This window comes from Tympanuchus pallidicinctus, unplaced genomic scaffold, assembly GCF_026119805.1.
Source record: "Tympanuchus pallidicinctus isolate F22 unplaced genomic scaffold, pur_lepc_1.0 scaffold1, whole genome shotgun sequence".
NCBI lineage: Eukaryota > Metazoa > Chordata > Aves > Galliformes > Phasianidae > Tympanuchus > Tympanuchus pallidicinctus.
In genome coordinates, this window is record NW_026294618.1 from 39,660,602 (window position 1) to 39,687,231 (window position 26,630).

Below are 26,630 nucleotides of genomic sequence, written 5' to 3' on the forward strand. Positions count from 1 at the left end.
CCAATAAAAGTCATTAGAAAATTCACTTTGCATTCCTATCCTGCCATTATGGACACAACTAGTCAAGATCTGATCATATTGCCTTCCAGTACAATGACCTTGCTTATCACTATGAAATAATGGGTTAGATTTTCCCACTTTCCATAGAACACCCTCTGAACAGCACAACTTGCATTTAAAAATTGATACTGTGATAACTTCACATTTTACTTCCCATACCACTACATATTAAAGAATCTGCTGGGAAAAAATGGCCATTAGTGAACACATCAAATCCATTGCTGTGGGAACTTTCTTTTACACTACGGAGAGCTAGCCTATAAGATCATACTACATTAACCTATGAGTCATATATTTTGTCTTAAAATACTACCTATCAGAGACATCACATAATTAAAGCTTGCTGAAAATAAATCAACAATTTTGTAGAGCAATGCAATAGTAAGACATCGTAAAATAACATCACTTATTCTTTATACTAAAAAAGAATATGCAGTTTCCTACATCAGTTGTGGTTTGGATCACAGCTTTACCTTCATCTAGCCTAGATAAAAGAGAATTTAGCTGTTTGTCTCTCTCAGACAGAAACATCTTTCTCATACATTTATTCATTTTGTTAGTTCTAACACTGCATTTTTTATTTCCCAAGAAGATTAGATGGAAATTCTGTTCTGTGGAAGATTCTTAGAATGAAGCTAGATGTAGAATTCAAAACTAATGGAGACTGAAAAAAGAATTAAAGGAAGTTATTGTTCTGGCTTTTATCACCTGCAAGTTCCAGCATCAGTTGCTTGTAAAAAACTGAAAACTCACGTAAACATTATAGCAGTAGCATGATTTCAGAAATACAATATTCTGTAATTGATCAGGAAGTGCCTAATTCTTTATTTGACACATTATTTTGGTGGCTGAATGATCATATGATACATAACATACCATTTACCCAAAACAATATTGTGGCAAAGGCAGGCTAGTTGCTGGAATAGCTCAGAATGATCTGCATACCAGCTGGAACTAGGCTGGATGATATCAATCACAGAAAATATTGCACACATGGTTTCGCCAGGAACCCCTAATGAAAGTAAACTTTATCACAGACAAACAGCTGATAGCTATTCCCTCATTTATTAGCAAAACTCAATCATTGTAGATTTTCTATAGAAAACTGGGCATAACATATCAATGTTAAAAAGTAACACACTATAAATATAATATCTAAAAGAATGTGATAACCTGCAGTTTTATTTTAGGGATGCTGATATAGCCCTCTCAATAATGTTATTTTATAGTTGTTACTAAAACGTAACATAAGTTATCTGCCAAAAATGCATTTATATTTAGAGGAAAAAAAAAGTGCACAGAAGTTTCATTCCATGTGTGGGCCAGTAATGCTCCTACAGTAGAGGCCGCTAACTATTCCAGGCTCCAACAGCAGCAGGATCACCTTTGGATCAACTCTACCCTAAAGCTACCTTTAGATTAAATTGTATTTGTACTTTATACTCACGTTGGGTTCATTATAAGTCGTCGGAAGAAATAAGTCCAAGTGATATAATCCATTGCATCCTGCTTAGAAGTAATAGTTCCAGCAGCAATTTCAGCATTCAAGTGGTCAGCCAGCACATCTAACAAGCTGAGTAACAGGAAACAAGAGGATTTTGTTAACTTTACAATCACAGAGACAGGTTGTAAATATAGTTTGTAGACTTGTGCATTAAAAGGTTTATTACTTTAAATCTGAAAATATTATATATTTATTTTCCAGTGAAAGAGAGGAAGAGAAGAATGGAAGATGGGATGTAATTGCAAGGTCAGTCATCTTCTTTACATGATATTGGTATGAGGCTCAAATTATTTTTTGATTGGACCAAGAATGCACATGTTTAAGTAATTCATGGAATGCATTCAGATGGAGCTACTCAGTGATAACTTCTGAATGCTGTATGTTGACCATATGACCGTGTTGGTTTAATCCAACAGAAAATCATACAGAAAGACAAACAGGAAATGAAACAGTGGCAATAGCTTATCTAATACCTGGCAGACACTTAAGAGGCTATTAAAATTACATCAAAACTGGTATTCCAGATTTTTCCTCATCTTCACTGAACGTAGGGAGAAAACAAGCAAACAAACCTGGTTTTACCCAGAGGGGTCTAAACTCAAACATAGAAGAGCAAATACAGTTTAAAATGATTCTTACAGAGTAAAATACTATTTTAGTTTCCTTAAATGGAACAAAGATCTTCACTTTGGTATCTAATGAGATCATGCCTGGCTGCAGTTCAGTCAGAGAATGGTAAATATCTTTAAAGATTAGCCTGATTTTTCCTCTATTATAATCCTTTTACTTTTCTTACTGTTCTTTTCCTATTGCCAAAAGTAAACAATAATTAGGAATGAGTGCTGTGTTTCAAACCCGTGACCAGTAAGAGCACAAGGCCTGTCATACAAGTTGTGTACTCAAGTCTTGCAATTAATGCATAGACAATCTCTTACAGAAAAAAATCTGTAATTAAAAAAATCTGAAATTTAATTTTAAACATTGGAAGTACTACACAGAGCTGATAAATCTGCTCTCTGGTAGAATAAGATGAGAAAGCATTCCAAAACTAAAATACTTCAAAAAAACCCCTCCAGAGTTCATCTTTTGAAGCTATGAAGCTCTTCAAGGATCTTTGATGATCATAAAAGAGCAGGGCAACCCTCTGAGTCAATCAGATCACAACCTACACAAAACTTAATGAGATTACCATTAACATGTGAACTTTCATCTGAAAGTTCATCAAGTATTGTTTGTATATAGTGAAGGATATAATATATCAAACCGCTGATATTAATAAATACATAAACACAAAATGACCTGTGAGAAGTATGGAATAATTACAGTATTCCAAAGAGGAACAACATGCGACTGTTACACTGAAGATATGATTCTGTTATCTACAAACATTGCTTACCTTCTTATGAGTAGATTTCCTGGTTTATTCTAGTGCCACATAGTCTGGATATACCATAAACTTTTTAATCACGCTGCTCTTCTAACTAGCCATTATTTTGAAGAAGTTCAATTCCTAGCCTTTTGTGCTAAGTGGAATTACATCTTTATCATTTTTTTTTTAATTAAAATTAAATTAAAATTTAATTAAAATTAGAATTAACCTCCAAATGCACCTATCCATTTTAACTACATTTCACAGGTGGATAGCACTCTCAAGCTCCTGAAAATTTCCTGATCAGATGGACATCCAATTAGTGTTCATATTGAGCAACTAAGCTTCCACAGGAGAACAATACTGCAAATTCCTCATTGCTGAGAAAAGTTTTCACTAGTGCTCATGCTTAATTACAAGTCTAAGAATTCCTCCACAAAACATGCATGTATAGGCGAAGTGAAAGGTGTTGAAGTTTAGTGTAATTTCTATAATGGTACACATTTTCTAGGTGAAAAGTACTAGAAAGCCACCTTTTTTTTTTTTTTTTTCCCCCACATTAGGAATTTGTAATAGAACTTCAGAGAGAGTTGTGAGGATCACAAATAGTTGTCCTGCACACTAGCCTTGAAGAACAGTTCATTGTTTGAGACAACAACCAGAGGCAGAGAAGCACCTGTAATATTGTCTATAAATGAACTAAAGAGTACAACAGCGCTTCAAGTCTCATGGAATAAAGGATAGAAGGATAGATAACTTTTTTTTTTTTTTTTTTTTTTTTAAATGATTTTACTCTAGGACTCTGATATTTAGAAGATACTCAGGAGAAGAATGTTTTATTTTTCTGTATCTCTCGTGTATTACTGCTGACAGTTTGGTTAGCTTTTCAGATTGCTTGCACTTCACCTGGATTCCACTGGGAAAGGTTCATACAGGAATTTTTTGTAGAAGTCTTTCTTGATATCATGAACTAGAATTACAGCTTTGCCTTGGTCATCAAATTGTGGTCTGCCTGCACGTCCCATCATCTGAAGTACATCTGCCAAAGAAACAGCAATGTATAAAACAAATGCATTTAAATAAAATGTAGAAATAAAAGTATTTATTTCTATATAATGTGTAGTAAAGGATTTATTTTTTTTAATTATTTCTTTGGCTTTATATGCTCTATTGGTTTTGACATAGCTAATTTTTTTTTCCAGTTCATGTACATTTATGATGGACTTCTTTCTGGCACTATCTTCTTGCATACTTGAAGACCACTCACTGCTGTAGTACCGAGGCCTACATCTAATATAAATTCCTCCATTTTCTCCCTCCATTTCACATACATCCCTCATCTGATATCACGAAATAAATGACAAAAGAACTCGTGAAGCCTACAATGGCAACTGCATATAATTTCCTAAATTTCTAGTACTTGCCTTCACTATAAAAGATGCACCTAGTACAAGCCTTTCTGTTGTATATAATTTTCTTGGTTTTTAATGTTTTAGAGGAAAAAAATGGTAAAGGGAAATTCTAATTGTTGAAAGATATGATATCTGCTACCCAAAATTCAGGACAAGTTATATTTGTTAAAAGCATTGGAGTAGAGGGGATTTTACATCATAAGTTGTCCCTGGATCACAATATACAAATTTAAAAGCAGGTAAGGGTAAAGCTTACCTATGCCACCTTACCTGCAAATACTAGTTAGTTAGTAATTTCTAGAAACACAGAAAATACTAGTTTGAACAAAACACAATCAACTTGCTAACTGCCCACCAGTTTAGGTATGCTTATTATGTATTGGTTTCCTTTCACAATCTGAGAAATGCATCAGCATTGGTTTTTCTTTGTCCCTCTCAGAAGACCTCTGATCCCTTCCTGGTGCCTTCAGCATTTAAGTTGGAAGAAACAATGGGAATTAGATCAAAAGTAAATTTTAAATCATTATGTTAAAACTTACGTTTTGTGCATTCTCTGGGAGAGAATCCTACCTGTAGGATATGTAATTTGAAGAACCTGGCATTTTAAAAAAGAATTTATTTGGCCTCAGTAGCAAAGTAAACTTTTTGGCCAAGTGCTCATCTGCGTATTTGGTTGAAAAAGGACAAGCCAGAAAGAATAGAGCATGGCATAGGAATGGACAATGAGGAGAAATAGCTAATGATGATAAACAGAAATTTTCAGTAACACTTTGACTTGTTATACACAAAAACTACATTGGACACTAATTTTTTAAAATCAGTTCATTTGTTTTGTAAATCTAGAAGCAGCACGAAATATAAAATGGAACTAATTTGAAAATTATATTTCTGAATAGGTGTGTGTAAAGGGGAAGATGAAACTTCTTGTTACTCTAATATGGTGATTTAAATTCTGCACAATACCACATAGAAAATGGATTTACAAAAAAAAAAAATAAAAAAAAATAATCAGGATATGACTTTTGCCATATATACACATAATATATATACACATAATTATTCCAAATCTATATTTTTTTCTACTGACTCTATGCTACTTGGCTCTTTTAACCACTGAACTAAACTCCCAAAATGTCAAATACTATCCAACTGGCTGAGTAAGTGTCTGATAACTAAAAGCAGGTCCACCCCAAAACCTCTGACTTCACCGAAAGAAGAGCTTTTACTTATTTTGAAATTACTGAGTACTCTAGAATGATTCATTCTGCACTCTGCTGCTTCCTTGTAGTCAAAACATCCCTAATACAAAAAGGCAAGTTCAGCAGAGAGAAGTCAAGTTAATGATGGAACAGTGAAGGCTTATTTGAGGGCAGCACTAAAGACAGTATTGTGAACATTTGGAAATATTTCCAAAAGAAACTTTAAATTTTCATTTAAGTACTGCTGAAAAACAGTATTACCAATTCATAGGATTTCCAAATATATGAATAGTCTCTAGAAAGTTAAAAGTGCTCTAAACCACAGCACATTTTTTCATAAAATAAGGAACCTACACTTTCTGTTGCAGTGCAGACAACAAAATCTAAATTGTAGACGTTAACTTCTGTTAGAATTCCCAGGAAGTCTTATATAAAACTAAAGACCTGAACAACCCCACTACACAAGTAATCTCAAATCAAAAAGGTAATAAACAATGAAAGCACAAACCTTTCCTAATGCCTTTGTGAGTACTTGTACAAAATATTTCTAAAACAGCACAGTAAGGCTCCAGTGTTTACTGAGTTTCCAATTTCTTCTGAAAACATTATTTTACCTATTACTTTATATTACAGTCCCACAGATTCAATGTGAAGTCTAAAATATGCGTTGGTTTCTTTCCTCAGCACTTTTCCCCATCCAGTAGTTGCCACTGTTCTTCCAGTCAGGAAGTATGAAATACCAGTTCTCTACAGAGGCTGTTTGTACGCAGTTTACATAAGCCAGTATGTCACAAAATGCAAGTGTGTATGGCTAAGATCCCAGGTCATAACAGAACTCTGAACAAGACAGTCAGCCTGGAAATAGATTTCAAGTTTCCTGAAGAGCAATAAGCACTAAATTAACATCATGACGGGATATTCAGAGAAGTAACCTGTGTGTTCTTTTCAGTTTGAACTTTTTTCATTAGTAAGCTTCTCTTGCTAAAAAGATGAGAGGCTAAAAAGATGCAAGATCTCTATTTACATTACAGATAACACTTAGATTGTCTTTAGGTGAATACATCTCTAGCACAGTGCTGGATCACATAATAAACTTTCTCTTATGAAAAGAGAAGAGAAAACAGAACAGGAAACCTGGAATAAATTTAGCTTGTCTTCATTCTTCAAGCTTCGTACCATCCAGACAAATATTCTCCCTGTCTGAACTCTGCAATAAGTTCCTCAAGTGTTCAGTTTCCTAAGCTTGTTGAAAGCACTGCAGAGCTGCTTATGAAAAGGTGGAAATTAATGGAGGGTAGCAAGCAATAGAAGACTATATCAAATGAGGAATTCAAACATTTGATTGATTATTTTTGACGTATTACTGAAGATACTATATTAGTTAAAGTTTCTGTATATTCTCAAGTAATGACATAAAATTTATGTACTAATACACACAGACTCAATTTTTGCACCACAGGTAAGTTCACTGTTAAAAATCTGTTTCTATTCTAGAAAAATATTTCAAAAATGAAGAATTGTTTGTGAGAAAACTTTCTTTTATCCAAATTACTAGACAACTAAATACAACTCCTTATTGTCCCTTGATATCTATTTTGAATGATACACATTAGCAGTACTTGAAAAGGAAAAAAGATTTACAAAATGGAAACTTTTTTTTTGTCACATAAAACCTTAAGAGTCCTCTTACAACTCACATTAAACAAAGAAACCCATCCTCACAAATTTTAGCCTCTACCTAATTTAGGTATTCTCACTGGTTAATTACTAGATAATTCAAATCATTTGCATATACTTGAAATACATTTCAGCATATGAGCATTCCCATAATTTATGTGAGTACCTGTAATGGGATAATCCACATAGCGCCTTGTTTTTCCATCATAGTATTCTGTTCCTTTAACAATTACTAAATGAGCTGGAAAATTTACACCCCAAGCTAATGTGCTTGTGGCAATAAGAACCTAAAACAGAAAGAAAGATTAATGAGGTACATGCAACAAAAAGCCAACTTTTAAAAATCCATGTAAAACTCATTACAGCAGGATGCAAAGAACAAACATACCTGGATTTTACAGTTCACAAACAATTCTTCCACAGTTTTCCTGTCTCTCTCATGCAGACCGGCATGGTGCATGCCTATTCCAAAAGCAAGAGTCAGCTTCAAATTTGAATCTCTAACTGTCCCTATAATGTCATTCATCTGTAACAGAGCAAATAGTTACAAATTTTAACAAAGAACACTCAGACATTTTTAACTTTTAATGTTACTATTATCTTATTTTTACAGCAAAGATAATTTACCCAACTGTTTACACACACAGGAAAACATGGTCTGCTCTTTGAACAGTCTTTTTCAGTCTAAAAAATCAAATACTATATTAAGAGTGGGAGAAACACAAAGCTACATGACTTTATTGATACACTAAGCAGAATGGATAAGGAAATCAAAATGCTGAAAAATTTGTGATGGTCTGCAAATGCTGTGTATTTTGCTCTGTGTTAGTCTAATGTTAGTCTAATTTCTGGTATAAAAATATAGGAAATCCATGAAACCAATAACACAACAATCCTGAAAAATAAATTTGTTTTTCTCGTGCCTATGAAAAGATAGACATGTTTCTACAATTTGATAATTCTGCAATTATTATCCATGAATAGAGTTCTTGATTCACATGCTGAAATGCAAATTCAAGTTAATGTTTTGAGAGTAGCAAAATCCAACATGTAGAAAATGTTTTCAAGTCAAATTTAAAAGTTTAGATAAAAAGTTAATTTTTCTGCTTCATCCCTCTCCTTCCTTCCCCCCCCCAACCCCCCCCCCCTCCCCCTTTCAGGTCTATGACTATCTGGAAACCTTTTAACTACTCTCTACATTTATTGCCTAAGTTTTCGTGTAATAAGTTCCATAATAAACTCAACTATTTTTGTAGATTACTTCTGCAAAAAGCACCTCACAAGTAATAAATACAAGCTTTGTAACTTTGTCTTCTTTAGTGACTTTACCCCACAATACTCTTTCCATTGTTGTATTTTGAAGACCGCTTATTATGTTACGTGATTTTCATATTGTTATAGCCAGGAACCTTTAAACTTCATCTCTTATTAGTGGTTTCCTGGTGCCACCAGCAGTGGCACAGTGATATTGCATACTTAGAGGCAGCATTTTTCATAGTTAACCTAGGACGTATAGCTAGGATTAAGGAAAATAGTCTTTAAACTTTAAAGCCTTCTTTTTAAAAGCAAAATGTCTAACCTTAACTGAGTATCATGAAACACTGAGTTTTGAAAGCTGTGCAACTGCAGTGCTATAGCATAATTTCCACTTTGAGGTCTTGCACTTCTCAATTTCAGAACTGTAAGTTTCTCTGAATGTTTTCTAGGTTTCATAATTGTCAGACCCTATTATTAATACAATTGCTTCTGTACCTAAGCCCAATTAACATGTAGCATCCCTTAAAATTACAAAAAAAAAAAAAAAAAAAAAAAAAAAAAAGCCAGAGACTGTAAGAGTCTATACAGAGCATTTAAAAAAAAAAAAATGTTGGGAAGAGCAAATTACAAAGCAGTTTAAAAAGTCTTGTGTTGAAGTGACAGCGCAAAATTTACAAAAATATTATTTAAGTCTTGGTTTTGTCCAATCAGTCTGAACTAATGAAAGCCCTGAAATATCATTTTCTTTTGTAATGCAGCTGTATGGATGTTCTTTACACTATCCTCCATCCTGGCATGTGTAAGAGAAAAGGATGCACAGAAGAGAGTAAAAAGGACTATAAAACTTCGAAAGGAAAGGAAGCTGGAAGAAAAAGCAATAGACAGAGAAGCGTAGACGGAATAAGTCTGCTTAGGAAAGGGAAACAACAAGAAGGGTATATAAGCAGAAGAGAACGAAAAGAACTGAATGAAAGGAGGATATGTTAAAGGATAAAATCTATCTTTCTAGATAAAATCAGTAAACTTTTGACTTCTCTAGTGAGGATGTAGCCGTGACTGTACTGTAGAGAACGTTAATTATGACCCATCTTTAAGATTTCTCCTTCTAAGACAAAAAATAACTGGAGAAAACGAGAACCTGTGTACTGTTTTTCTCTACAGTTATGACCACCAGCTATAGCAGTAACTAGTAGTTGATCAGCTATATTAGTAACCATATATTCAAATGTTTTAAAGCTTAATGCCACCCCCCACACTCCCCAGACTTATGAAGTGGTGTTAGTATAGCGCTCACAGTTTCATGTATACATTTCGGAGATGAGCATGTCAGATAAAAAGTGGAAAACAGCACCAGGAAATATCAGGAAAAGACATTATTAATTCACAATTTACTTAATTTATGTGTTTAAAAAATGACAAAATATATTGAATTGCTTTTAAAAATTAAATTGATTTGAAAATTAAATTTTTATTCTCCCCACCAAGATTCATCACCCTATGACAATCACATCTTTAATGTAAGGGAACAAGTCAGTTCCAATGACATTCACTTCATTATTCACGTGAGTAGAATTTGATATTGGGAAAATAATGAATAAAATTTCTTTTCCTCCAGAAAATACAGTGATCCAATTAGCTGATTTGGATTCGTCTAGAGCAATTAGATTGCTCCTGCAGCACATGCAGTTTTACAGCATTAGTTTTTTTTTTCAGCACAGAACCTGAGCTAAACCATTTTGTCATATAGCTTCAAGTATATAACATCCTAAATTCACACAGTTGGGAATTTATTCAAAGATGTTCTTCTTGCTTTTACAATCAGCGGTGGTTGCTTTTTTTCCCTCTGACTTGTATTACAGCAGTGGCCTGTGGTGCTGTTAGTCATACCTGCAAAGCAGTGTAATTTACCACAAGAAAACTAAAAAACCCTTAGCAGGAGAGCTGGCACATGTACTACTATCCTGTCATTTTAGCAGCAGGGAATCCTAGTCGTTTTTAGCTGACCTCTTACTTTCACATAAATCAGTGTAATAAACACAACTATTTTACCCATAGGCACAATCCAAGGCTTAAAATTCTCATGACAGTTTATTTAAAAACATAACTCCCTCTTATGTCAATTTAGTTTTCAGAATATTATCATTTTTTTTTTATTAAGAAATGCTGGTGCAATTAATAGTTTCATTAAGCAGAAACAGACACACCATCTTGACTATAAAACAAGTCAAACGTTTTCTACAGTGTTACAACTTCATTTGCTCTTTTCGAAATAAAAAAAAAGCAACGTCAACTCAAACAAGGTCAAAGAACTACAGAATTTTTAAAATAAGGAAAAGTACATGTTACTGACATAAAGGAAACAAACACACAAAAAAACCCAACAACACAGAACACCTGTAACACTGATTCAGGGAAGCTATTGCAAGGAGGGATTTTCCCTGGGCTCCAAAACAGGCAGGATTGGGCCCACACGGAGAAGCTTCTGCTCTTTTTCACAAATCTCCTGATGAACACAAAAAAAACCCCCTTCTGTGCTCTCCTCTAGCATGGAGTTGACTAGGACTTCACCTTTTTACGAAAAATCTTTGAAAACCAAGAAACATTTAGTGCAAAAATACAGTATTGCAAAATATCTATTATAGAAAAATAGTTCATTTTGATCTTGTATATTCTAATCTCTGAACAAGCTAGATTTCTCTCAGACTAGTAAGTAGTCATTTTCTTTGTTCTTGCACATATGTAAACTGTTGAACCATTTACTTTAAGCTAATAGAACTTTTTTTATTTTTTAAATTTATTATACTTAAAAAGCTTTTGTAGAAAGATAGGATTCCATTTAAGTAGATACATTACCCTGTGCCTGAAATACATTCCAGTCAGAGTATAATTCAGCAAGTTGATGACAATGCTGGCTCCAAAAGAAAGGAGGAGACCAGATTGGACAAGAATGAGCTAACAGATTGTGCAGCCCAATTCTGTCCCTTTGAGTGTGATATATTGTTTCAAGATGCTAAAAACCCATACTTTCTCAAAGCATATCTGTTGTGCTGGTTTTCCCATTTTCACAGAATCCTCATTATTAGTACTCTGTACTCTTTTCAAAGCACGTCAGACTCAGACCATATGCCACTGAATAATGCTTATCAATTGTCTAAAATGCCCAATAGAAGAAAGATGTGCCAAACAAAAGAATCATGAAAGTTATGGAGTCTTTTAAAAAAATAATTACATATTTCACATCTGCTGCAGATGTTAAGTGAAATAAAAACATCTCCTTGTTATAACTAAATGTTAATTTTTTATGACACACTTTTGTGTCATAAAAACAACATCTTGTAGGAGGAAGCTGATCTTCTATAATGAGCGTAACACTTAGAAATCATTCTTGGTACCTTCCTGATCTTTAAAGATAAGAAAAATATGTCATCCTAAAAAATTAAAATCTGACTTCTCATACTCCAGGAATTTCCCACACACCACAAAATGCTCAGAACGCTTCAGATAAGATTTTTCAAGAAATATTAAAGAAAAGCTTTAAATAATTTAAATATATTATTAAAATCTATACTTTTAAAACTAACTCTTCATTAGAAAGATGGCAATATATCTATTCATAATACAGACCAGATACTTCTGTTCCTGTCTGATAGCACAGCACTTCTTCAGAGCAATAATGTGGAGATAACAGGTTATTTGATTTAAAAGTTAGAGAAGAAAAAGTCATCTTTTGTCTTTCCTACAGTTCTTGATTTATTTATTTTTTCGGCACTACAAAACACAACTTTATGGTAAAATTTAATTTGCTTTGAGGCATATGTCTATGCGTATATTCACATACTGTAGACACACACAGACAGTTAGCACACATGTTTATACACTCACATCTCTAAAATCTTGCGATCAGTACGAGCCTGATTCATTCTTTTGGAGTCAATGAACGCCCTTCAGTCAAGTGCCCTTGTGTTCAGTGGGAGCTGAATATTCCTTGGTATGGATGCTATGGAATATTACAGCAGGTATGCTTGTGCTAAAGGATTTTGGTTATTTCTAGAGGTCTCATAAAGAACATTAACAAGATGCAGATGGTAAAATGATGCACAGAGCAGAATGCAGAAATCACTGTGGTTAAAGTTAAAGCTGTAAACGTAGGTACACTTCTTCTCTTGCAGTGCAAATATCAGAAGAAAAAAATCCAAATATCTGGCCAGGAAATAAATTTATTTAAAAGCAACCAAGCAAATCAGAAAATGCTTTGCTTGTTTGCTGTTAAGAAATGCATTTTATCCTCAAACAATAAACAATAAATACTACTTTGTACTTTTGTTTTAGATTTAAAACAAAAAGCAGTAAAAACATTACAGAAAAATAAACAAACTAAAAACTTAATTCTAAGAAATTCTACAAAGATTGCAACATCTACCACCACCATCACCACCGATAGAAAGAGAAGAGCTTGTTCCTCTTCAGACGGCTCCAGATGTAGAGCAGTATATATCACATACAAGCTTACCATCACAAACCGGTGGCACTCTGTTTTAAAAGGATAATCTGAGCTGTTGTCCCTTTTAACAAGTTAAGTAATGGGTCACAAGCTTGAACATGACAATCTTGGCTGACAGCTTGAAGTCTGAATTTTAGCTAGTAATTGCAGATTTATAACTCATGCAGATTTATAAATCATCTCAAGATTACACAAAAAAGCAGGGTAAACATAAGGTTTTATTTTTTCATTGGCATCTGCTGGCCCACTGACATGGATGAACTATAAAAAGAAGAGAGGAATTACTCAATTTAGAGGGGCAGTCTTCTCTTTGAGATGCACTGCCTATTCGCACTGCTGTCATGATGCACCTGTGCCTCGTAAGTAATATTGAGGAAGATCTTTACAGAGTGATGTCTACTGAAGAGTCCTTGAAGCTAGAGCAAACAGTCAAAAATAGCAAAGGCAGCATCTCCAACTGTTTCTTCACTCTGCTGAAAAGCAAGCTCTGTGTTGGACTACACATTTTAAGAGGGATAAAAAGCTGGTTTTGGAATGTGTATGGACAATGCATTTTACAAAAAAAAAAAAAAAAAAAAAAAAAAAAAAGAAAGAAAGAAAGAAAAAAAAGGCAACGCATCTCTAAGGCTCTAGGATAGGTAACTGTTCGTATCTCTTCAAAAGACTCAGACTCTACTTCCGGCAAACTGTGAGCAGTTCTGCTTAAATCCTGAAGAACTAACTGCTATAACAGAATTTTTGCATGTGCTACGCCTAAGCACATTTTTGGAGGTTTCCTTGCTCAGACTAAACTAGACATGAGATATTTAAGTGTACATTTTTTTAATGAAAATCATACATACAGCCTGAAACTAATTTGAATAGAATCTATTAAATTGATCTGTTTTTGTAAATTAACAAGTCCAGCAGAACAGGGTAAACAACCAGTGCTAGAAACAACAAGCTTTATCAAGTACTGTCTTATCCTATGAAGACTGACTTGTCTCAACATTCTCAATACCTTTCAACAAGTTGAGTACTATGGTAACAAGGGTAGGAGCAAGAAACTATACATCAGACATGAAATCCAGGAAAAACATCTAGGAAGAATCCTCTCCAAAACAGAATGGAATTGTTGGCAATATACATTTTTCATAGGTGGAAGTAGAATAAAACTCCTTTTCAACTATAATTCAATTGCACTTGTTAGACCACTGATTCCTTTAAGGGAGAGAAGATCTGTGATTTCCTCATGATGCAGGTATGCTTCTGTCTACTTTGGTGGCAATAGATGAAAATTTGTTCCTGTATGTAAATTTATATACACAGATATGTATTCCAGAAGCTTCACAGAAGTTCATGTCCTTTGAAATATAACTAATTAAAATATCATCTGAACTTGATACTTGGAACTGTGTGGCAGAGAAGGCAGCTTTGCCTGTTACTACTTTCCCAGAAGACTGGGAAGAGAAGTAATCTTGAGTTTTACGAATTTTTACGAATTTTTACGAGTTTTACGAAGCCTTGATGGGCTTCCATAGATAGGAGATGCAAATGAAAGCCTGTTTGGGGCTACCACAGCAGAGAGAAATTCAGTAAACTACAGGATCTACAAAGAAGATGAAGGAAACTAAGATGATAATCCAGCTGATAAACACACACCAAAGACAAAACATTGGGTTATCTCTCCCATTCCAATCCCTCACAAATCCTGAATCTCTCTGTTACCACAGCTGAAAAGATGCCATACTGGCTAACAGAGAAGAACTGTTTTCAGTGGTTCTAAGAATTTGTGTCTACCTCAGTATGACTCTCCCAGATGCTATTATGGATAGCATTACTTAGAACATTCAAAGTAGCCTTACAAAACCTGCCTACTGGAAAGCTAACATAAGCATAATGCATATGTTAAGCATATAAGCATACATATAAGCATAACATAAGCATGATGCCCAACTCTTGGGCATCATGTAGCAAAATAAATTACACAATCAAATCAATACAACCAATGTTTTCTTGACAGAATTTTACATTGATCTAAATTAATATCGTACAAATAGGGATGAACGAAAGAGTGCCAAGACCAGTCATAAAGCCTGTAAACACTGTATACACCCATTTATGAAAAACTTCCTATATCTCAACACACTTCACAATTAACAACTACTAGTGTTTTTCACATTAAGATATTTGTCTTTAAGTCCCCCTCAATGAAAATTGGTCTACAAAAGACAAACATAAACTGCCAGGCTTTAAAAATGATTAAAAGACAACAATGATTTCTTTTTTCTAACTGGTCCATTTTTATCTCATATGGACTTGAGAAACACTTGAATTATGTGAGAAAGTTTTGAGGATAGGTAGTGTCTATTGTACCTTCTGTAGAGAAGGTATTAACTAGTTCTAGTATGTAAAAAATTATATAGCAATAAAGAGATTTTTGCGTATTTCACCTAATTCAAGCTTGAATTTAATATAACTTAAAGTTAGAATATTTAAATTAAAAATATAATATCTATTTTATATTTATATACATATATATATTGTAAATATATAAAGAAGTAAGCAATACATGCATGTTGCATTACCATAGTTTTGTCCTTTGCTTCAATGATAAATGAAATTCAGGTTAATGCAGCTTGCTCATTTGAAACACAAAACTATAAACTCGTTCCCTGATTACTTAAAGCAATGTCCACTTGGTCTTGTAGGTACTTCGTAACTTCATACAATTATTTTATGCAAGATACTGGTAAGACATTAGAACTGTGGACATAATCCCCAGTGTTTTGTATTTACATAACTGTAACTCAATAATATGGTAAGCATCTTTGTTATGCTCCAAACATTCAGGTTATTAATTCAAATACAAATCATATGCCAATTTATCAAACTAGTAAATAGACAGTCTGTTTGCCCTTGTCAGCTCCTATTTCAAAACCTTCAGAGGTATATTCTGAAACAGATGAAAATATCTAGCCTCTAACAGGGTACAAGACAGGAAGTCACATATTCAAATACTTTTAACAGGAACTCTCATGCATAAACAAAGAACCTTCCTTCAGATATGATTCTTTTTGGGACAGTAGGGGGCTCACAGGACCTGGGGAAGCTACTCAGATGAATGCAAGTCATACGGAGCAAGCTGCACGTTGTGTATTCTAATTGTAGGTGAGATTACTACAGCAAACCACTTCAAGGTACTAGAAAGCTCTATTAGGCAGTAATAATTTTGATATGAAACTCAAGAAAGCAAGTTAAATGGAAGCTGTAAAATTAGAAAAGCAACATTAGATTAAGACATGTTTTAGTACTAGCAGTTTGTCAGCCAAGACATCCATTTTCTCCTATAAAATCCATCCAAGGTAGGCAGCACATAAACGTTATGCTTTATCTCAGAGAAAAATATCCTTTTTTTTTGTTTTGTTTTGTGAAGAGCAAAGGCAAATGTTCTTTCTTATCTAGAAATCTATACTTTTGGAATATAATTTCTGGTATACAAATATATGTTTCACATAACTTGAATATTCAGTTTTTACACAGTAGTTATGAGCCACACATTTTGCTGTGTTTTGGTTGTAACACAGAAATTCAGATGCAGTAGGTGAGAGAAAGTTAACTTCCAAAATATAGGAAATCTGAACAACTTTTTTTCCAAAGCAATGATGGAAAATGGAATCACTACCACTAATCCAGAAGGAAATAAAGAGTTCTGTATTCAGACCAGGTGTGGAACAGAGATCATTAAATAAAATTTAGTATACATTTTGTAGAATGCAAACAAAACAGAATACTGAATGGATATTTATTATTTGAACATTTTCTTTTCAATAAATTAAAGAATTGTTAGGAAAAACAATACAAGAAAATGTAATTAAAGATTATGTTGCATGAAAAGAAAAACAATGAAAAAAAATTGGTTTAAATTCCTATTCAACAGCAACATGCCACAGTCTTCTGGCTGTAAACCTGGGAGAACACAGTTCTGCTCCTTGTATGTTTTGTATTTATGTTAAAGACTTGTATCATGTGATGTAAGTTGTATAGGACAATGCAACTGGCATGAATATATGAGCAGGAAAAACAAAATAATTCGCTTTCTAAATTCAGACCTTGCAATGATGTTTAAATAGCCTTACTGCTAGTTTTAATACACACTTGAAACACCTGTTTCAAGATTTACCCTCAAATCACCCTTTGTTTTCAAATTAATTTATTTTCAAATGGATATCAATAAGACAGCAGAAAATCAGAATTAATTCAGGTAATATTATTCTACCTCTCTTTCATCCATCTTCAGCCATTGTTTGGGATCATCCTCAGTAGCTAGGAAAGCTATCAGATCTAAGGAAGTAAGCCTTGTTTGACGTCTGGATGAAACAAAAATAAGAACAGGCTTGGCTGGAGAATGGCTTCGAATTGCTGTTGAGAAAAACAGAACTTGAGAATTGGGCTCTTTAATGACAAAACCCACAAATTCTGCTTGTAATACCTACACAGTTGATATACTCTGTAATACCTCTGCTGATAGATGCTCCTCTTGTTCTGACAGACAGAAACAACTGAGTATGAAACATCTCTGAATAAAAAATGACACAATTGCTCAGCTGAATCTGAGCTAATTTGCTCTGTTATTTTGGTATCATTTTAATATAAAAATTTAAGAGAAGCAATTAGAAAAGAATAAAGAAAAAAAAGAAAATGAAACACAGAAGCTGGACAAGCTTTCTAGACTTCAAAGATTGAGCATTTCTCTGTCTTAGCCCAATAAATAAGTTATGTTTTTCTAAGCTATTAGGCTATGTTGTCCTTGGCTAGGTGCCATTAAGGCCCAAAACTTGCTTTCTGTTTGACTTGATTTACAGACTGCATAAATTCAGGTCTGCCTGCAAAATATAATTTCAATGCAGTAAAAATAGAAAAAAAGGTTTAAATGGCAGAGAGTAACCTTTGAATAGCTTATGGTGGACATCATGGAACAAAGAAATGTTGTTTATTAATTACTGTGACACATTTAAACCAATTATGCCTTAGGACTTTCTTAAAAAATATTTTCTTGCTCTGCCCATGTTTCAAAAGTTTCAGGTTCCACTAATTTTTTATGATCTCAGGAATAAGGAATAAATTGAAGTGTTATAGCTTTCACTACACCGTGGCAAACAAGTGGGGGACAAAGTCTACAGATTTTTTTTAACATCAACAAGCACTAGAAGTCTGGACAGTTGTATGTACATTGAATATGCTTTCAGCAAATCCATTTCTGTTTTCTCATGTAATACTCATTCTATCGATTTTGTTAATGAATTATTTCTGAAAATTATTTCATACTGTACAACATTACAAATCATTTTTCAGTTATGAATACTATCCTGCACATTCTATATAATTGTGAGATTACTGAAAAAGGATAATCAATGTGTATTTATACCTTACAATTATATATGCCAGTATATCTGTAGATTTTAAAAGCCCAGCATCTAATGGATTTCTGTTGCTTCTGGAACAGGTGTGGCATAACAGCCCAAGACAGATTTATTGTTCATTAGTGTTTTTGTACAATGCTCTTGTGGAGGTGTAAATAATCTGAGCTGCCAAGATTGGTCTCTAGTCCACAATCAATACTTTGCTTCTGTCATAAGGATAATTAAAGCAGCTAAAAAGTCACCTCACAAATGTCACCTCAGAATCAACAACAGTTCACATTAGAAAATTTATACTGGAGGTTATTTTTAGTTGATATAATAAATATTCCTTATGCAACCAAGATAAAATATGTTCCAATAAAATGTAAGAGTTTTTCTTAAATCTATCCTGCATGCTAGTTTTGTTGCGAATAAAAAATTGGAAACAGAAGCATATCTGGATGCACTACAAATTTTGAATTTTATGGTTATTGCTTTGAAACTAGAATTATGTGAGGTTAGCCTGACTTGCAACTTCTGTTTACAATTTTTTAATGCTTACATACAGTGGTCCATATGAAAGAGCCTCAGCAGATTAATAATATGAATGGTTTTACTGCTTTCTAAATTTCAAATATTTTTACACAAATGTTTCTTTATGGTGTCAAACATTAAAAGGAAACATGTTTTATTTTCCCTTCATTAGTACTAATTTTATTCTTATGTTCTAAATACACTACATTCCACCATTATATGTTGCATGTGCAGTGCTCTTTACATTTCAGACAAATAGCTTTGGGTCATTAGCAGATGCAGATTCCTCGTATACATGCCAAGAGGACAGACAGTAATACATGCCGTAAGTGTGCTGCAAATGTACTGCTAAAAGTGCTCAGAATCTTGCTTATACATAAAAAGGGAAAACGTCTGGGAGCTTGCTTACCCTGAAATGCAGGCTTGTTCATGCGAGCCATGCGAGGACAGTAATGCTGGCCAGGGAACCCCTGAATGTGTACCTCTAGAGGAACTGGACGTACCGAAGGTCGGAAATTGAACAGACCCATCTGCAAGAAAACGTTTTTTTCAAGTTTAATCCTGAATTATCTTATAAATCACTGTTTTGCTTTCCTGCAGCACAAATACGTCTTCTGAAACATTTTTCATACCTGATTAATATTTAGCCAATCAGCAAGATCTCTGGCATTTGCTAATGCAGTGGATAAGCCAACTACTCTCACAGGCTTCTCTGTGTGAGATGAGATGAAGTTTGTTCGAGACACAATGACTTCCAGTACTGGGCCTCTCTCGTCCCCTAGTAAATGTAAAGTACATTGAAAAACAGAGAGAAAAAAAAAGTGCAAGCACAGTTCTTCAAATTCAGCTATGATTCTGGTAAAAAATAACAAGAAAGAAAACTATGTTCACCTAGCAGATGGATTTCATCTATGATGAGAATGGAAACTTTCTGAACATAGCTTCTGTTCTGCCAGCTTCTGCTAACACCATCCCACTTCTCTGGGGTAGTAACAATCAGATCAGCTTGAGCGATAGCTCTCATATCAGGAGTCACATCTCCAGTCAACTCTACAACCCTGTAATCAAGAAAAATATTTTTTCGAACTACATAAAACTGGCTTCATAGTGCTTCAGAACATCTTAGCATTCAAACATTAATCCTTAAAAGAGAGAAGAAACAAAATTATACAAAATTAGATTGTTTCTGACCAAATACTTCTAACAAGATTTTCAAAGCTGTTCTGAGATGAAAATTTTTTCAAGCTAATACCACATAAATACCAAATATCATTCCTTTGCAACACTACAAAAAATGAAGAGGGTAAATATGAGTCCCAAAAAATATATTGCTTATTTTTCAAAATGAAGATACTACAGAAACATTATGTTACAATGAGATTCACAACATCCTGTCATAGCACAAAAGCTTTCTAAAACAAGTTGCTGCCTGCTGATGTGTGTAGATCTCTGGTTTGAATAATGAGGCTGAACTGTAGCATATCTGCATTTGTTGGTGAAGCTCCATCAAGAGTAGAGCAGAAATTATGCTGAAGTCACTTCTGGGGGAATATTAGTGGAATTCTTCCAGCTGTTTTACTTTATTATCCTTTCAATTTCTACCGACACTATTTGAGATCCATCATTTTAGACTGAATATTTTTGACATTTGACATATACATCTAATAAAAATCCCTCAAAGTAAAGTGCCTCTTCTGTCAACAATTAAGTCACAAATACTAAAATCAATCTCAAAAAGGAAATACCACCTGAAAATAATTTAAAATGATGAAATAAATAATTTATTCTCACACATCATTAAATAACAGCAACAACTAAACAAGTGCTGCCAGTAAATAAGTTACTGCTATGACAACAGCAGGAATCTCACTGGTAATTTTGTGTACACTGAGTAGTACCTTCTTTTATCGAATACTAAGGTGTGCTTTGAGTTTTAACTCACAAAAAATCTGTATATAGGAAAGTGAAAGGCATTATATCCTTTAAAAAATATATACATATATTTTTTAACTCAAGAAAGTATAATTTTGGAAAACATCAACATGACTGTAGTCCTTATATGACATAAAGTAACAGCTGATCTCCAACACCTGTGAAGATCAGCAAGAAATTCATGAGGCCAAGGAACAAATCCATATTCCATACTTTATTTAAGAAAGACCATATATGAATGCTGGTATATGGTTCATATAACTTCTACAAGATCTTTGACAGATCAGGATTCCATTAAATACTTATTTTGAATTGCAGTTTCAATTAACAAGAACACTGCTGAGAGAAGTCTCAGCTTCATATTTGATCTACTGGCAAATAATGAGAATGAAAATAGGTAGACATCGAAGTGTACCTCTTTTTTCACTTTTGATTTTGATCTCACAATGACTACTGATAGCATTTTAAAATTTCTTAACTATTAGAAATTTGAAGGATTATATACAAGCAAAATCTATTTTGAAATACTCAAAAGCATTCTGTAGATTTTATCCATACTTGATGGGCTGTTCTTTTGCTTCTCATTTCTTTGATTAGGTAAGGAGAAACATACTTTTTACCAAGTTTTTCTTCAATCCTAACTTTCCAGTCCTCAATTCTCTCACGAACGAGTGCTTTTAAGGGTGCAATATACACTGCCTGCAAAAAAAAAAAAAAAAAAGATACTTTTATTAAATTGTACCAATATGAAAAGAAAATGTTACTTGCAAGATTTTGTTGTTATCTGCAAATGAATTAAAGCACATATCCCTCAAATTATCTAAACAAGGACTGTACTTAAAACAGACAAACCTGAAAACATCACTTTGTTTATTGAGCCATTAACAAACAAATAAACTGAGAAACAAATGAATAACTCACTGAATTGGAAGTATTTGTTGCACTACTTAATATAAAAATCCACTGAATATATAAATAAAGCCATATTTTCCAGGACTAGAAAACCTGGAAACATGCATTCTAGAACAAAAACAATCAGAATTTCCAGCATGTAATATCTTACCCAATTTCTAGATATGTCACTTACTTATTAAAAAAAATACAACTTAAATTATAAAGCTGATTACTCTGAGTAAAATGACATAATAATATTGTCCTCAAAGAAGCTTGCTGTGCAGGGTGGAATACCTTGACATACAGATATATTTACAAATTTATGATTAAATATTCTGAACCTCTAGGAAGGTCTAAGCAGGAAGAAACTGCTGCACAAAGAATTCACATATATCTTTTAGAACATATAGCCAGATTTTTGTATTTATTAGAACTAAAAAACTATATTCCTTGAAAAAATGGCTATTTCGTATGTCCAGTTCATAACCCGAAAATAAGTCTGAGCTTTATTTATCATAGCCAGGACTAACAAATTATCTGAAGATACTAAGATTTCAAAGACAAATAAGTGATTTATGTACATTATTTCTGATCAATTCAAAGACTATTTGATTAAATCTCACAAACAAAGACTTTAGAGCTAAAATGTGGGTACCTAAGACGAGATGTCTAAGTCATGATACAGCCACACATTCACTTTGAAAACAAAACTCCCCAGAGCAGAAATGCTGAGCTTTAGGCAATTTGTTTTAAGGTGTAACAGAGGATAGGCTTGTAGTAATTAATTACAATTTATTTATTTAAATATGAGAGAGAATGGAGCTAGCTGTATTGACATGGAGGGTAACTAACTGCTTTCAAACAGAATTACTGCTAGTAGAAGATTAAAGGCTAAGCAAAAAGCTTAGGTAAAGCAGGCAATTATAGAAAAGGAAAACTAGCACGTTGGTATGGTGTGTTTCCAGATTTAACACTCATTGCACACTGATTAATATATAAACTTGAAATAAAAACATATGCATTTTGTATTCAGACAGTTATAAATTGGAGAAAGCAAAATTCAGTTTCCAATAGTCTTCCTAGGCTTCTGGGCTGCTGAAAACATACACTAAATGGTTCTAGGAAATCTATTTTACAAACCTTTGATGTGGGATACTTGTTAAAAACTCTAAAGATGGCTAATTCAGCTGCAACAGTCTTTCCAGAACCTGTAGGTGCTCCAAGAAGAACATTACAGTCTGTGTGATAAAGAGTATGAAATATCTGGGTCTGGATAGGATTGAAGTGTGTGAACTTGTAGAGGACTTCATATTCTGGATGTCCTAAGGCTGTGACAGGCAAAGGTTGAAGATCTAGAAGCTCTATAAACACAAAATAATCATGAATGCATGACAACAGATGCCATCACATAACAGAGTTTACCATGAAGCTAAAAATATTAAAATCTTAGTGGAAAGTTTCCACTGGAAATGGCTTTACTTAATATTTCATATCACATAGAATTCACACTGGGCTACTGTTAACTTCCATGAGGAATACTGAAAAGTTGATTTTACAGATCAGATATTTCAAGAATTATTATAGTTAGTATTCCGACAGCTACTTTTTTCCAGTTGTACTAAGTTCTAAACTCACTATTCTAGATCATGTGTGTGTGTCCATCTTATGGTAACAGAATGAGGAGTATGAAGACAGCAGTCTGCATATTTCAGATTCATGAAAAAGATCTTTATAGTGAAGAAGGAAGAGCTAAGATTCTTTGGAGCTTCTAAATTAATGGAGTAATGCAAATCAGAGGAGAACAATTAAATTCTGAGTTTAATTCTTTAAACATGTAGTTAAAGATATAATCTCAATAAATAAACAAACAGCCCTTCAATACATGATTCTCAGTATATCTTGAGGGCATCTGCTATCCAAACAATTAGATTATGGAATTTGGAAGATGACATATATAACCAAATTGGATTTGGAAACCTACCAAATTAAGGAGACTGCACTGATTCTGCTATGCAGATGCTTGCTTTGAAGTTGGCCTTCTATTTTTTTTCTTCTTTTTTTTCTTTTTGTGGCTAGAGGTCTCATTTTGTTTTCAGGGTGCTTCACATAAAGGTATGATGTGGGAGTTATGAAATCTACTGAGGCAATTATGCCTAATATTCTTCACATGCTTTTCCCTGATACCTTATGGCCGTTTTATCATTCCCACTAAAACTGATTTCTGGAGTTCCGCTGAGGAGAAAGGTTTTCTGTCTAGCAGGGCCTCTATGTACTTCATTGTTGAGTGGGAACCAGATGGGAATTGAAATCAATTATCATAAATCCTAGAGGCTCCATAACTGGTGATGTGTAAATATCTTTCTGTTTCTTCTGAATAGTAGTCAGTGATCAGTCAATTAGATAAAAAGGTTACACATGCTTTTCCAGACAGTGTAGGTACAGTATAACAATAGCTAAACACTTCACAAACACATGTGAATTTATGCATGCCAAAGGACAACATCGTATGAGAATGAAGTATTTCTGAAGGCAGTCACTTCACAGACTGCTAGATGAGCCAAATGTAATTACAGTGGAAAGGTCTTACAATGACATCAGGCTCAATGAATGTACAAAGCAATTTATATATCCAGAAAAAAAGAAGCAAAACACAAACACATGCTTCTGTGCCAAGTGTTAAAAAGGAGGGGGAGGGGAAGGCCATGACTTGATCAGCAGCGCTGAGTTGAAATTAGATGTTCTGTACTGTAACAATGCTTGCTATGATGCATTCATGTTAGTAAAAATAGTGAAGTTGCCCATTTCCAAAATTTTAACTGTTTTTCCTTTCCCGAATACCAATTACAATGCAACCTTCCATGCTAAAATTATTTTGAACCAGTCCACAAGAAATGTAATGACTACAAGTACTAGGACATATTGCAACATACATATTTGCCTAATTTTATTGTCAGTTTCAATTTTTCTCTGGTGAACCTGGAATAACAAAAGATCTGCTATAAGGCTGAGTCAAAATAAGCTGGATTTTAAAATTTTAGAGAGCTCTAAAAAGTGAAGAAATAGTATCGATAATACAATTATGAGAAAATGAAATAACATATACTTTTCTATTATGAAGAACGAGTTAGAGATTTATTACATTATTGTAAGGAAAATCAATGCAAACAAGAAGAATGAAAGAAAATGATCAAATTTCAAATACCTGTGTGGGGTGGATGTCTCTCTGGAAGAATCAGATGTTGAAAATTTATGATACACACAGCCTCTGCTCCTAACCATCTATCAGACACAGCTCGAATGTAATACTGAGAAGGCAGAGGTTCGAATATTGGGATTGTAAACACCAGCAGTTGAGGTTCTTTAGTAATGACCTAGTGCAAACATTGTGTAGAAAATAATTACTGAACAGACAAGTCAGTAACTTGACAAATCACATAGATTGCCTCACTTTCATAAGTATTACTAATACAAAGCAATAATTATGTATGCAACTCCAAATGCAAGATATTTGCAGCTATAATCACTGGCAATAAATTTTGCTTCCATTTACCTCAAGGCAAGACTAACTCTTCATCCTTTCTTTTAACAGAAAAAAACATTATAGTCTTTTCTTTTTTCATCTGATTAGAAGTGTTCCACTTTCGAAAAAAGGGACATCTAAAATTAGAAAACACCTTTCTGAAAGTCCAGGCTTAAAATGAACATCTGAAAATGAAAGCTCTGCTTCTGTTTAGTGCAAAATTCTGTTTGACCGTACAAATTTATTTCTTACTGAATTGACTTTTGTCTTGCTATGAGATTCTGAATAAAATACATTACCTGTTTTTTCTGAATGATGAAGTACTCTGAATGATAAATGTGATCATTAGTAGGGTCTTCTACCCAAATCCACCAAGGCTCTCCAACAGTGCCATGTACCTTTAAGAGCAGAAAACACATCTTTATTTAGATGTTTATTTAGGTGTTTATTTAGATGTTGTGTTGAGGGACATGGTTTAGTGGGAGCTATTGGGAATAGGTGAACGGTTGGACTGGATGATCTTTTAGGTCTTTTCCAACCTTGGTGATTCTATGATTCTATGATTTTTTATTGTAGTTGTAGTGAGGTTTCCAAGATTTGCTGGGTATACCAAGTATATTTCTAAACTATGCATGCTTACAAAGGCATCTAGAAATAAAGAAATCAGAGATATAAGCAATATAACATTTCTAATTAATCTGTCTGCTTAAAGATCATATTGCAATGAGTTTCCTTAATGTACATGTTTCCTTAATGGACATAATAAACACACCAAAACAAATGCCTCAGATGTCTATAAATAGACTGAACTGCAAAGGTTTTTACCAGGATCCCAAAACAGGATTTCTTCTCTCTTTTCTTCACTGTTTCAGTGTTTGAATTCTGTGCACAGAAACACTGTCTTTTGCTGTCTGTCAAAAACACTCTTTTAGGAAAAGTTGTAGTGAATTCTGACACTCTTCTCTCCTCTCTCTTACTCCTCCTTTTTTTTCTAGAAAGAAGCGGTTATCAGATTCAGAATATCGTAGCTTGATCTAGTCACTGCTATAGAATACGTGAGAAAAACACAGAAGCACAGAATCACCAAGGTTGGAAAAGAACTCGAAGATTGTCCAGTCCAAACATTCACCTACCACAATATTTCCCCTCTAAACTATCTCCCTAAATGTTTCTTGAATGCCTAAAGGGACAGCGACACAACCGCCTTCACAGGGAGCCCGTTCAAGCACCTGGCCACTCTTTCAGAGAATAAATTTTTCCTAATATCCAACCTGAATGCAATCTGGCACAACTTGAGGCCATTTTCTCTGGTCCTATTGCTAGATAGGTGGGAAAAGAGGATGATGTCTATCTCCCCACAGCATCCTTTCAGGCAGTTCTAGAAAGCTGT

General features: G+C 33.8%; 1 protein-coding gene across 3 annotated transcripts in view; it reads right to left on the reverse strand.

Annotated features, from left to right (window-relative positions):
• ASCC3 (activating signal cointegrator 1 complex subunit 3) overlaps window positions 1-26,630 on the reverse strand; it is a 257,468-nt gene that overhangs the window by 48,824 nt on the left and 182,014 nt on the right. For all 3 annotated transcript variants that reach the window (XM_052685015.1, XM_052685110.1, XM_052685166.1), the window contains exons 23-34: window positions 25,540-25,638; window positions 24,923-25,091; window positions 22,861-23,081; window positions 21,440-21,525; window positions 19,786-19,952; window positions 19,527-19,672; window positions 19,304-19,424; window positions 17,238-17,380; window positions 7,610-7,747; window positions 7,388-7,508; window positions 3,840-3,972; window positions 1,508-1,633 (exon numbers count right to left, since the gene is read on the reverse strand). In XM_052685015.1, the coding sequence (XP_052540975.1) occupies window positions 1,508-1,633; window positions 3,840-3,972; window positions 7,388-7,508; window positions 7,610-7,747; window positions 17,238-17,380; window positions 19,304-19,424; window positions 19,527-19,672; window positions 19,786-19,952; window positions 21,440-21,525; window positions 22,861-23,081; window positions 24,923-25,091; window positions 25,540-25,638 (1,670 nt within the window). The remainder of the gene's footprint in view (window positions 1-1,507; window positions 1,634-3,839; window positions 3,973-7,387; window positions 7,509-7,609; window positions 7,748-17,237; window positions 17,381-19,303; window positions 19,425-19,526; window positions 19,673-19,785; window positions 19,953-21,439; window positions 21,526-22,860; window positions 23,082-24,922; window positions 25,092-25,539; window positions 25,639-26,630) is intronic.